At 49.5% G+C, this 13,404-nt stretch overlaps 1 protein-coding gene across 1 annotated transcript in view; it reads right to left on the bottom strand.

The window, feature by feature from the left end:
* The window catches only part of GABBR1 (gamma-aminobutyric acid type B receptor subunit 1), a 108,218-nt gene that overhangs the window by 29,769 nt on the left and 65,045 nt on the right, over positions 1-13,404 (bottom strand). The window contains 3 exon segments of the mRNA XM_033141892.1: positions 2,280-2,381; positions 6,881-7,051; positions 7,971-8,105. Of these exon segments, the coding sequence (XP_032997783.1) occupies positions 2,280-2,381; positions 6,881-7,051; positions 7,971-8,105 (408 nt within the window).

The following is a 13,404-nucleotide window of genomic DNA, read 5'->3' as shown; positions in this document are numbered from 1 at the left end:
AAAAACAAAAAAAACAAAAAAAACAAATCCAAAAGCGTTCCAATAACAAGAGCAGCCATGCATTTCAAATGCAACATCCATGTTTCAATAATATATCGGTAACTGCTAGTTAAAAGCTTTCACTAACTCGCATATACAGTCATACCTTGGTTTTCGAACAGCTTAGTCCACAAACAACTTGGAACTCGAATGTCGCAAACCCGGAAGTGGGTGTTCCGGTTTGCGAACTTTGCCTCGGAAGCTGATTGTCCGGCGTGGCTTCTGCGGCATCCGATTGGATGCTCCTGCAGCCAATCGGAAGCCACGCCTTGGTTTCCGAACATTTCAGAAGTCAAACGGACTTCCGGAACACATTCTGTTCGAAAACCAAGGCACGGCTGTACTAATAAAGGAAGCATTTAATTTATTAATAGTCATCCCTGATCCAGGCTCGTTGGAATCTCTATGTTCTTATAATTAGAAAACTGCCTCTCAGATAATGTTAACGAACGTATCTAAGAAATGTTGCATGATTTAACTCATAGTTCCTTTATCTCTCCCCCTTTCTTTCCTTTTCTTCTCTTTCCTCTGTTATTAGATTGCAAATGTGTAAGTATTATGCATTGTTATACAGTATATATTTAAAAAACCCCAAAATCTCTGCATAGGTTTTCAAAATCTAAGGTTTGCATCCAACTAAGTTTTACTCAGGGTAGACCTACTGAAATGCATGGACCTATGTTAGTCCTATCTATTAATTTCAAAGCGTCTGCCCTGAATGGGACTAAGATTGAAAGCAACCCTAACTAAAAAAGTATCATTGGTAGTCGGCCAAGTAAAGGGGGTTGGGCGAGGAAGCAGGAAAGTTTTGACAACCTCCCTTCCATCCAAATCACCTCCCCCGCCCCCACTCTGTCACTTGGGGTAATATAACACACTGCCACACACACACACAAACAAACAAACAAACAAACAAACAAACACAGAGCAAGGGCATTCTCAAAGTTTCAGTCAATAAACCCTCTGTTCCGACAGCTAAAAAGAAAGATGGCTGTTCCGGAAACGCTACTGAGATTCAGAGTGCAGGCAGGGATAAAGACTGACTCATTTCTCTAGACCCTGATCCAAGTGGGTCTTAACAGCAGCACTATCACCCTGATTTTACACATCACTTGGGAAGACAAGCGAATGAATACCAGTGTACTGGAAGAAGGAAAGATCACCAGTGTCGAAGCAATGATTCTTCAACATCAGCGTCATTCGACTGGTTATGTTGTGCGGATGCCTGATTATCGTCTTCCAAAGCAACTACTCTATTCCAAACTTAAAAATGGAAAGCGTAATGCTGGTGGTCAACAAAAGAGGTTTAAAGACTGTCTCAAGGCAATTTTTTAAAAAAATGTAGTATAAACACCGACAGCTGGGAAACACTGGCTTGCAAGCGCTCCAAACGGAGAACAGCCTTTACCAAAGGTGTAATGGGCTTTGAAGACACTCGAACTCAGGACGCAAGGGTGAAATGTGCAAAGAGGAAGGCATGCTTGGCAAATCCACACCCTGATCAACTCCTGCCTGGAAACCAATGTCCCCACTGTGGAAGGACGTGTGGATCCAGAACTGGCCTCCATAGTCACTTATGGACTGACTGTTAAAACCGTGTTTATGGAAGACAATCTTACTTGGCTACGAGTGATCGCCAAAGAAGAAGAAGAAGAAGTATCACCCTGCGGATATATGTTAAAGGATTAAGAAGTGGGTCCCCAAACGCATGTTTGCGTTAAAGGTGGGCCCTGGGTCTGAAAAGGCTGATAATGCCCGCTCCAGAGGTTAGCCGAGGCCAAAGGGGTGTGGCTCGTGGTTATGAACCCTCCTTGCGGCTGCCAACCGGAGCACCCTTACTCGGGAGAAAGCCCCACTGAAGACAATGAAGCTTATTTCCCAGAAAGCACGTCCAGGATTCTGCTGTCCGATTGCGATATGTACACTGGGGCGAAACTTTTCACAGCTCCGCACAAGCCCGTCCCTGCCCCCTCCCAACAGCCTGAAGCTGCCCCCGGCGGCAAAAAAGCACAGATCTGACATGGGCAAAAAGCACAGATACAAAGCAGTCCGAATGTCCAGTCCCACCCGCCCTTGTTGAAGGGGGTTTGGATGGAGCAGAGCTGAGTCACTCTGCCCTCCCTTGCCTGCTAGCCTCTGCACCCCGATAGCGGGCAGAAGCTACTGCGGCCGACGGGGATCTCTAAACCTACGGTCAGTGCGCACCCACCCCTCGCACAACCCCTCGCAGCCAGGATCACCTTCAGATTCTTGACGGGCACAGCAGGGTCAGAGAAGAAGCTCTGGCGGAAAGTGATCTCGATCCCGGCTTCTTTGACTCGCTCTTCCAGGTCATCCAAGGTCTGTGGGAAGGAAGAAGGAGGCACAGAGATAAGGAAGGAATCGGTGGTGTTGGAGGGGAGCAATGGTTCAGCGTATAAGTAATGCTAAAGTAGGGGATACAGTGGTGGTTAATGATAAGGGTTTTGAAAATCAGCAGTGCACATTCCCTGTGCTTCTACAATCTCACTGGTAAAGCACCTTTTGCATCCAACAGCAAATGCAGCTTCCTGAGAATCTCTGTTTCTATTTTATTCGATAAAGTTTCTAGCCCCTGTGGCTGTAGGGCAATACCTGTAAAAGATTTAGAAACTGTTTATTATTATTATTATTATTATTATTATTATTATTATTATTATGAGAGGGGACTGCTTCACTGGGAAGGGGTTCTCCATTAACTCCTTGCTTCTTGCCATGGCAAACAAAACCAATTTTGTGCAAAGCATAAGGTAAAGGGTAAAGGGACCCCTGACCATTAGGTCCAGTCGCGGATGACTCTGGGGTTGCGGCGCTCATCTCACTTTATTGGCCAAGGGAGCCAGTGTACAGCTTCCGGGTCATGTGGCCAGCATGACTAAGCCACTTCTGGAGAACCAGGGTAGCGCATGGAAACGCCGTTTACCTTCCTGCCAGAGTGGTACCTATCTTTCTACTTGCACTTTTACGAGCTTTCGAACTGCTAGGTGGACAGGAGCAGAGACCGAACAACGGGAGCTCACCCCGTCATAGGGATTTGAACCGCTGACCTTCTGATCGGCAAGCCCTAGGCTCTGTGGTTTAACCCACAGCGCCACCCGCGTCCCTTGTGCAAAACATAGTGTGCTTAAAAAACAACGATAATGATAAAGAAGAGCAATGCAAGGGCCCCACCCCACAAAACCAGACAGGAAATGCTGCATAGCAGTTACCAAAAAGACATCCTTTCCTTCTTGCACTGGTTTAATGAGAATCGCCCCCAAGCTATTAGCTCTCCGCTGGGCTATTTGCTTGCTGTGAGTAATAGCCTGTTTGCAAGTAAAGGCCTAGGCAGGGAACAGACAGGACAGGAAAGCTAATTGACAAGAGATGGGGAGGAGGAGGAGGGTAACAAGGAGTTTGCTGGCGATCCTTTATCAGCGAAAGACAGGCAGGAATCTCTGGAGGAATAGTTCTGAGTGTGAGAAGTGTTTACTGTCCCAACCCCAACCCCTTTCCTCACAACGAACCATAATCTATTCACTTATTTATTTTTTATCTAAGACGGGGCTGGGATGTTACTGGACTCCCAACTCCCATCCATCCCAGCCAGCACAGCCAATAGGCAGGGATGGTGTACAGTGGTACCTTGGTTTAAGAACAGCTTAGTTTATGAACAACTTGGATTAAGAACGCTGCAAACCCGGAAGTAAATGTTTTGGTTTGTGAACTTTGCCTTGGAAGCAGAACATGTTCCGCTTCCTGTTGAGTCTGTTCCATTTGTAAATTGAGTCTCCCGCTGCTGTGGGAAAGCACGCCTTGGTTTAAGAACGCTTTGGTTTAAGAACGGACTTCCGGAATGGATTAAGTTCGTAAACCAAGGTACCACTGTAGTCCAGAAGCTTCTGGAAGGCCACTGCTTCCAAAGTGACACAAACTTAAGCACACCTAACGCCATTAGAATAAAGTCCACAGAAAGCAATGGTTCACTGAATCCACTGAAGAAGTGTGCATGCACACGAAAGCTCATACCAAGAACAAACTTAGTTGGTCTCTAAGCTGCTACTGGAAAGAATTTTTTATTTTGTTTTGGATAAAAGGTGGTGCAGCATAGCTCATTGGCAGAGCTTCTGCCTTGCTTGCAGAAGGTCCCAGGTTCGGTTCCTGGCATTTCCAGGTAGGGCTGCAGCCCAGAAGAGCTGCTGCCAATCAGCGCAGTCAATACTGAACCAGATGGCCCAATAGTCTGACTCAGTAAAAGGCAGCTTGCTATACAGGTGCTGAAAGTAAGGAGCGTGTCCTCTTTCTTCAAAAAAAAGAAAAAAAGAAAAAAAAAACCCCAGTCTGTTTAAGCATGCTTTTGAAAATGCATGACTTATGCAACATAGAAGTTTGGCGCCTAATGGTGCAGGAATCTGTGTTGCAATGTGAGCCTGGTGTAAATAATAAAAATTTAAATAATAATACCCCCCCCAAAGATTCTGTAAGAACCATAAGATGGTTTCTGTGACCCGTCATGCTCTGCGCCGATCAGCACAACTATGGTCAGACAAATTTTCTAAGTGTCTCTTTTAAAGGACTGGGATTAGACAAAGGGGTTTCTTCAGCTTGTGGAAATGTACCACAATGAGGCACGGAGGGCTGCAGCCCATTTGCTTATCGCGGTCCACACAAAAATAGCTTCATTAGCTTAACATTTGCATTAATGTGATGGACATGTCGGAGCGCAGCTGGTAGAAATGTTCCACTTCTTTTGTCGGTGCGATTTCCTTGTCTGAAACTAGAAGTGGTAATTCTTCTCAGGACGTCTTGGAGAGGGAACAGCACTCGGCAGAGATCTTAGATGACATTTATTAAGATTCAGTAGGAAAAAGGGACCGAGAGATATGCTTCATGCCAGAGAGAGCAGTCTAGAGGCAGACTAACAACATCCCTGCCTCCTCCTGTTTTCGTTTTGTCCATGCCTCTCCTATCACATTCCTTTTTTCTCCTCTCTCTCAGCTGCCTAACTTCACACTGTAAGCTCCTTGCAGCAGAGGCCTCTTTCCTTGCTGCTTATATTACCCAGCACATTAACAGCCTGCATAACATTGTACTAATCAAACACAAGTCCATGTGTTTGACATTTTAGATAGTTTTTACTGTAATGCTCTGGCTTTTAGTTTGTCTACTTCCTTCTGATTCTTTTTTTTAACTAAGATGAAAGTGAGGTTTAGAAGCATTGAAGTAAAACAAACAAATAAGGTCTTGAAGATAACTTGGGTCCTGATAAGGACTAGAAACTTATTTTGAAAGAAAGCTGAAAGTTTCAAGGTTCTAATATTACAGTATAGTGCATGGATTTGTGTGTGTTCAGGATAAAGCAATGGTTATGTTAAAGCTGAAGGAAACATCACACACGGATGAGGATTTTTAAGATGCTGAAAAAAAGCCTTGAACTTCAGTTGGATTGTGTTTGGGGGTGATCAACCTGAAGGCTACAAGTTCAGCTCAGAGAATGGGTTTTTGTGCTATGAGACAAATAAACTCTGATAGCCTGCTGAAGTTTGGGAATTCACAAGATCAGTTCCGGTAGATAAATGACTCCTTAAAACAGCCTTTCCCAACTTGGTTCCCTCCAGATATTTTGGACCACAACATCCATCAGCTGCAGTTTGGTGTAACAACCAGGAGAACTGCTGCCAGCACTAGAGAATAGATTGGCTCTGACACAGTATCAAGCAGATTATTGTGTTCCACAAAATATAGCCCATTTGTTTGGTGCCACAGAACTTAATGGGGACCCTTGAAAATCAACTCTGTTCTTGGCTGTTGCCAGAATCAATCAAATATTGGGGACTGGTTTGTTGCTGTTGTCTAAATAAATGCAGATTACAAGGACAACCTCATGAACTTGCACCAGGGAACTCATTGGGGGTGTCCCAGAGGGTCCAAGCCCTGGGACTTGTATGGTAGTTCTCTTGCCCTCTTCCACCCTTTTTCTCTAATGGGAAAACACATTTCTTTAAACCTTGCATATAGGGCATTAAGGTGATATTCACACCATATATTGAAAGCACTCTTATACCACTTCCACAGCCATGGCTCCCCCCCCCCAAATTATGGGAATTGTAGTTTGTTAAGAGTGCTGGGAACTTTAGCTCTGGGAGGGGTCTCCTGGGAAACTCTCAGCACCCTTAACAAATTAAGAGATCCCCTGGGGGAAGTATGGTGCAAACAGTGATATGGGTGGGACGCCGCCTTCTTACTTTCTCAGAAGTTTGTGCAAATCTTGTTCAAATCTGTGGTAAAAGGTAAAGGGCCCTTGGATGGTTAAGTCCAGTCAAAGGCGACTATGGGGTTGTGGCACTCATCTCGCTTCAGGCCGAGGAAACCAGCGTTTCTCCACAGACAGCTTCCTGGGTCATGCGGCTAGCATGACTAAATTGCTTCTGGCGCAACGGAACACCGTGACAGAAACCAGAACGCACGGAAATGCCGTTTACCTTCCCGCCGCAGTGGTACCTGTTTATCTACCCGCGCTGGTGTGCTTTCGAACTGCTAGGTTGGCAGGAGCTGGGACAAAGCAACGGGAGCACACCCCATCGCAGGGATTTGAACCGCCGACCTTCTGATCAGCAAGCCCAAGAGGCTCAGTGGTTTAGACCATAGCGCTACCTGTTCCCCTATCAAATCTGTGGTAGGCGCCTGTGCTCTCGAGTCCTTTTAAGTGCCTAAGCAGTGCCGCTGTCTGGTTTTTTTGGGGGGGCGGGGAGGGTCGGGCAATGCTCTGGGTTCAGATGCTGCAGGATGCCTGAAAGGTGTGGCAGGTGGGGGATTTCTGCTCAGGGCTGGGGTCTCTCCATACCGAGGTGAACACCTCTGTGGTCTGCTGTATGGTGGCGATCTTGGTCCAGCTCCACTTCTTGAAGAGCTGCACGCGGGTGGGATTGTGCAGAGTGGCTGACGGGTGTGTGCGGAAGAAGGTTGGGAAGCGCTGGCGATTGGAGAGGGCTGGAGAGCTGGAGCCGTAGGACAGCTGCAAGGAAAGAAGAAAGAGATGGGAGATAGGGCTTTAAAAGGCTGACACCGCCAGCACTGGCCTCATTCAGTCTATGGGTTCAAAGCTTCCCACCCATCGTTAACTCTGGCACAGAGACACCACAGGCACTCTGGCCCATCCCCCTGCAATGCAGGAATCTTTCACCCAACGTGGGACTCGAACCCATGGCCCTGAGATTAAGAGTCCCATGTTCTACCGACTGAGCTATCCCTCAGGGCCTTGATTTCTAGAGGTGCTGGCGTTGCCATGCCAGACGCTTCCAGGCATCCTGTTCATTGAGGATTCTTCCTGAGCTGTTTGCAGGGGGATTAGATCAGCAATGGACAAACCTTTGGCAGCCCAGGGGCCGCATTGGCTTCTGAGGGCCAATGGTGGGCAGCACCACACCTGCTATTTAATGTGCATTTGTTCTTATTTGTTTTGCGGGGGTGTTAGAGGACGTTGCGTCAAAGCAAGTGCCATCTCCCACATTTCCAACATGTTTTCTTCCCACTTTCCTTACTGCAAACAGTCCAATCATTTTTTGTTTGTTGCGCAAGACCTTCTAAACAGCTATAATGGTTTAACCCCAATCGGCTGGTGGGCGGCTGAATCCCACCTAAAAAGTGTGGAAGCACCCACTGTGGTGGTATCCCCCCCCCCACGCAGAGAAGTTTCACCTGAAAACCTTATCTCCCAATCCTAGGTGTGGGCTGTGCTAGCTTAGTGTCTCCAGAAGTGCACTCTGCACACGATCAGAGGTACTCTCGCCACAGCTTCCAGTTCTGAAAACAGGTTGCTGAGCTGAACCCTGCTTTGTGGGAAGACCCGCCTTCCCCGCGAAAATCCACAGGCACCACACACACACACACACACACACACACACACGGATATGTGAAGTGAAAGGTATGCTCACCACAATGAGGTTCCACATGCGTGCTGCTTCGGCCACCAGGGTGGAGACACTGCTGCAGCCCGGCATGAGGATGATCTTGATGGGGTCATTGTAGAGGAGTTCGTAGAGGAATTTGGTGGCCACGCCTGGTTCACACTGCACGGAGCGGGGAGGACAGAGAACAAATCCCATCACAAAGGTGGCAACGTATATCCCTAACCTGCACGCAAACACTCCCAACACACTCTGGAAACAAACCCAGGAGACGGCTGGGGGAAAGGCTAAAATCACATACTAGGCATTGTACACGACGCGGAGGCAGGACGTGGCTCCTGTCCAAAAGAGCTGCCATCGACTTAGCAGGCATGGAAGGTCAGTGCTGAGAAAGCAGCGGTGGAGACAGGATGGGAAAGGGTCAGGTAGCCATTGGGGTGAAAGAAGCTTTGCTAGCAAGATGGATCTGCAGGATGAGGAAGGGAGCTTGACGAACAGAGAGGTGAAAGGCCCTGGGGGTGTGGGGACTGTGGCTCAATGATAACTAGCACATGATGCTATGCACTTAAGAAGTCCCGGGTTCAATCCCCAGCATAGTGCGTTACTGACTGAGACAGACTAATAGTCCCCTATGTTCCTGGGGGTGCAAAGCTAACCTGCGCTCTCAGGCAAGGGCTCAACTGTGTTTCCTTGGTTTCACTCCTATGGCTGGTGAGAGGGCGAGGAGGAAGAGATGCAGATGAGCTTCCCCCTCTCAAATGCCTTCCTTTCCGTGATCCCCACCCTATGAAAACAGCGTAAACGTCTGGAGGGACCTCCACTGCTCAGGGCTCAAGAAACAAGGCCAAGAGCAGTGGACCAGAGTGCTTGGTTTGATGCAGGAACTGGGAAGGAAAGCTATTTTCCTTTAAACAGGCCATTTACACACCTGCCCTTAGCAGTAAGGGGTCATGTGAGGGTGGGGGCAGAATCGCCCCTCTGTTTTCAAAAAAACATAAGACCCTGTGCAGGTTTTTCAACAGCTGCTGAGATTTTGATGGATGGGTTTCCTCCTCCCTTAGGTCTTGTGTGGGGCTGGTTTGCCCACCTTTCTGTTGCCAGCGTGCAAAAGGAAAGATAGGGCAGGAGGACACGGAGTTGCATAACAAGGGATGGCTTTTTCTTGCCAAGGGGCCCATCTCCTCCTGCACTGGTCCTGCTATTAATGGCCAGAAGGAGGGCTGCCCCTGCACCCCTTCTTCCACCAGCACAGCATAATGGGAGACAACCCTCCCCTGCCAATTGGGATTGGAGATACCCTGTCCCTGAACATGGAGGCTCCATTCTTTGACATCACAAGCAAGGCACAGAACATCGTGGCCTGCTGGCGTTCTGAGCAGCAGCTCGGGGAGCGGCTGGTGCCCAAATATAGCTGCCAATTTACCCTCCGCTTCCGAAGGACCAAAGAGGCAACAAATGCCTTTCTCCCTTTCCGTGCAGCTAAGATCTTCCCACACACCCCACCTGACCTCTGTCCTGCTGTGTTGCACTCTCTCTCTCTCTCTCTCTCTCTCTCTCTCGGCAAATATACTAGGCATCCCACCCTCTACTTCTCCCCCACTCCAAGAACCGCCAAGGCTGCCCATCCTTGCTCCTGGCTGTGCGCCTCCACCGCAAGGGGATGATGAATTATTCAGGGCATAGCCGCCCGGGAAAGAGGATCAGTTTCCATGGCAACCCCATCGCAGGCGCTGCCACGGCAACCTGTCAGCGCCAGGGAGCGGGGCTTCAATTGGGAGGGAACAAAGGAAGGAACGCGGGGCGCAGGGTGGGTGGGTGACCAGGAAGCACCCAGGGTAGCCAAAGAGAGGGAGTGAGAGAATAGAGAAGAATCGGCACAGCAAAGGCAGCTTTTTTCGGGGGGGGGGGGAGAGGAAAGGGGGAGGATTGATGCACATGCGTGGGAGGAGGGACAGACGAGATCACAGAGATTGACGGGTAAAGAGGGGCGGATGGATGAGCGGCTGTGAATTCGGGGATCGGGCAGGAGCGCGGAACAGAGCGCAGCGCTTCTGGAAACGACGGCAGGGGACAAGGAAGCGGGGCAGGACAGACGGAGAGGCGACAGACTTGGTTTTGTGGGTAAACAGAGAGGCGGGGGCGGTTAGGGTGAGGTGCACAGCGGTGGATGTGGAAGGAACACGCCACCTCTGGCAAGAAGCGTGGGCAGAGCCAGACAGAGAGTGGGAGGGCACGTGTGTTCGTGGAAGGCGGAGGGGCCAAGGAATGGGCACTGGAAGCCGATTCGGCTTTCCGTAGTCTGCCCGTTGCTTGCACCTGCAGCAAGTGAAGGGGAAAAGCGGCTGTTGCGTTTCAGAGGGACTCCCCACAGGAATTTAATTTCATTTATTAAATTTGTATGCCACCCATCCTCCATTGATCTCTGGGGGGCCTTTCTCAGCAGAATAACACACAGCGCATAATGCATGGGTCAGCAACCTTTTTCAGCCGTGGGCCGGTCCACCGTCCCTCAGACCATGTGGTGGGCCAGACTATTTTTTTTGGGGGGGGTGAACGAATTCTTATGCCCCACAAATGACCCAGAGATGCATTTTTAATAAAAGCACACATTCTACTCATGTGAAAACACGCTGATTCCTGGACCATCTGCGGGCCGGATTGAGAAGGCAATTGGGCTGCACCTGGCCCACGGGCCTTAGTTTGCCTACCCCTGGCATAATAGAAAAGGAGGAGCAAAAAACTGTGACAGCAGGATGCTGGGCTCGATGGGCCTGTGGTCCGATACATTCCTGAAGGGCTCTTCTTCTGTCGAAAACATGAGCCGCAAACTCAAGTCCGCTGCAATATGGGCCTTCTTGGAAAAGATGCACACAGAGAGAGAAAGAGAGAGGGAGGGAGGGGGGAGGTCTGTCTTTACCCATGACCATGCTCAGGGTAATGCAAGCAATCTATAGGCACCTGCCACTCAGAGGGCCAAAGGTACGTACTCCGGCAGATGACATCTCCCAGTTTGGGGAGAGGAGGAAATGTGGCCTGATTTTATTGCAACCTGGGAAACAAAGAACTACGTTTCAATGGCCTTTCCAGTACTACCAGTGAAAGCCAAAGAGCCATTCCAGTTTGGCAACAACAACGGGCATGGCTTCCTCCCAGGCCGTGCTTGGCTGTGATGAAACCCTAGAAGGCTGAAGCCATACAGTGAGAGCTCCTCTCTCCCCCCCACCCCCTTGTGCTGCCAGTTGGGTTCCTCTTCTTATTCTTGACCTCTGGCACATTTCGAAGCTCAGCAAAAACTGGTGACGAGAACAGAAGATGAGCCTGCTGGATCAGGCCAACAGCCCATGTAGTAGCCCAGCATCCTGTCATCAAAGCGGCCACCCAGATGCGCGTGGGAAATCTGCAAACAAGGACCCAAACGGAAGAATCCTTTTCCCTCCTGAGGTTTCCAGCAACTGGTGTTTAGAAGCATGGCTACCCCCCCCCCCTGGACATTAGTAGAGGGAGGTGTCATGCTGCTATCCTGAAAGTCATTGAACACAGAAGACAGAAGTGTGAAGAGCTGGGTGGGTGTTTAGGAGCATGGGTGAACTGCCAACAGGTACGAATGCACATACTGGAAACCAGACAGGATTGGCACCTGAAGAATGGCACAAGATACATTAGAGAGGGAACACCAGCCCCTTTGAGAAAGGGGCCGTAGCTCAGCAGAAGAGCTTTTTGCTTTGCAAGGAGAAGGTTGCAGGTTCGATTCCTGGCGCCACCAGGTAAGACTACAAATGACTCCCTTCTGAATGAAACCCTGAAGAGTGGCTGCCAGCCAGTGTTTTTGTCCCCCGTTGGAAACTCTGGAGAGCCGCTGAGAGCCAGCATAGATGGTACTGAGCTCAGCAAGACAAACGGTCTGACTCAGAATAAGGACGCTTCCGATGTTCCTGTAAACACACGGCGGGCACAAGCGCATAACAGGCAGAGTGAATGAGTACACAGAGGCATGAATGCGCAGGGAAAGAAAACAAAACAAAAAAATAACGGGAGAGAAAGAGGGAGCACGTGGCAAAATCTGGCTGTACAAACCACCGTGCTGTTTGCCTGTGGAATCAAATTGGACAGAACCTTTGTTTGCAGTCCCATTGCATTCGTACCTGAACGGCAAAGTCCCACTTGTGCAGGACACCAACTTAGAACAACGCAGCGTATAAAAATATGCAAATATACAGTAAAGCAGCTAGAGAGGGAAAGGGCAGCATGCTTGACAAGGCTGAGCGCCTCTCGAGGCCCGGATCAACTGTATTGGCAGCTCAGGGGGAGACCCTGGGACAGGTTCCCAGTTCAGGCAAGACCTGGGCCAAGTTAGAAGTCCTGCCTGCACAGTTTGCCTCTTGAGGATGCTGCAGTGCCTTCTAGCTTTGCACACCCATCTTAACTCTGTCTCATACTGGCTGTGACACACACACACACACACACACACACACACACACACACACACTCCTGGAGCGGGAAAATTCATTTGTGACTGGTTCAAAAGGTACCTCTAGGAAAGAAAGAACTGACAGGTTTAAAAAAAAGCTGGGATTCTTCCACCACTCTCCACCTCCTGCCGCCATAACTCCCTGTTGAATTCTCATCAACGTCTAACCTTGGATCCCCATATTGCTACGATTCCCACCACTGGGTAAATTGGCCGGGGATATAGTTGGACTGCAACTCCCATTATCCCCAGCCCACTTAGCCAGTGGTGGGAATGATGGGAGTTGCAGTCCACCAAGGTTAAAGAATACTCTTAATTGAGGTCAGCAATCCCAGAAACAAGCTTTAATCAAGCTCACAGCTGTAGGAAGAGGCACGGAGACCCAAGTGCAGGTGAGCTTCACCTGGGCTGTGGCTCAGTGGAAAAGCATCTGGTTGACAGGCAGAAGGTTGCAGGTGGTCCCATCCCTGCCATTACCAGGTAAGGCTGGGAACGTCCCCTGCCTGAAACCCTGGAGAGATGCTGCCAGACAGTGCAGACAGCACTGAGCCAGAGGGACCAGTGGTCTGACTCTGAATAAGGCAGCTCCGGATGCTCCCTCTCAAACGGACCACTGCCCTCCTGCAATCTCTACCCCAGGAAAGCGATCCACACTGGCAATGGCGACCACCCACCTTTTCCCACCTTGGTGCCACACCGTCCCATCTCCCACTCCTAGGACCTCTCGTTTGGATCCCAATTCTTCCCCTAAGAGACCACCAAAGTAGTCATCACCCACAGTCTGGTGGTCCATATTGCCAGAGGGGAAACCAACACACAGAGAGGATTCCTTCCGCAGCCCTGGCACACAGGACTCCATTGACACCAACCAAATCTAATGCCGCTCTTCCGAGTCACATTTCCCATAGCCACAAACAGTAGCACCATCCCTGCCTGCTGATCCTTCCATTCCCTTGACAGCAGCGAGGTCCTGCATCTCCCCAGCTTCCCCAC

Source organism: Lacerta agilis, chromosome 2 (genome assembly GCF_009819535.1).
Source record: "Lacerta agilis isolate rLacAgi1 chromosome 2, rLacAgi1.pri, whole genome shotgun sequence".
NCBI classification, from domain to species: Eukaryota; Metazoa; Chordata; class Lepidosauria; order Squamata; family Lacertidae; genus Lacerta; species Lacerta agilis.
This window is presented reverse-complemented; position numbering and strand designations above follow the sequence as displayed.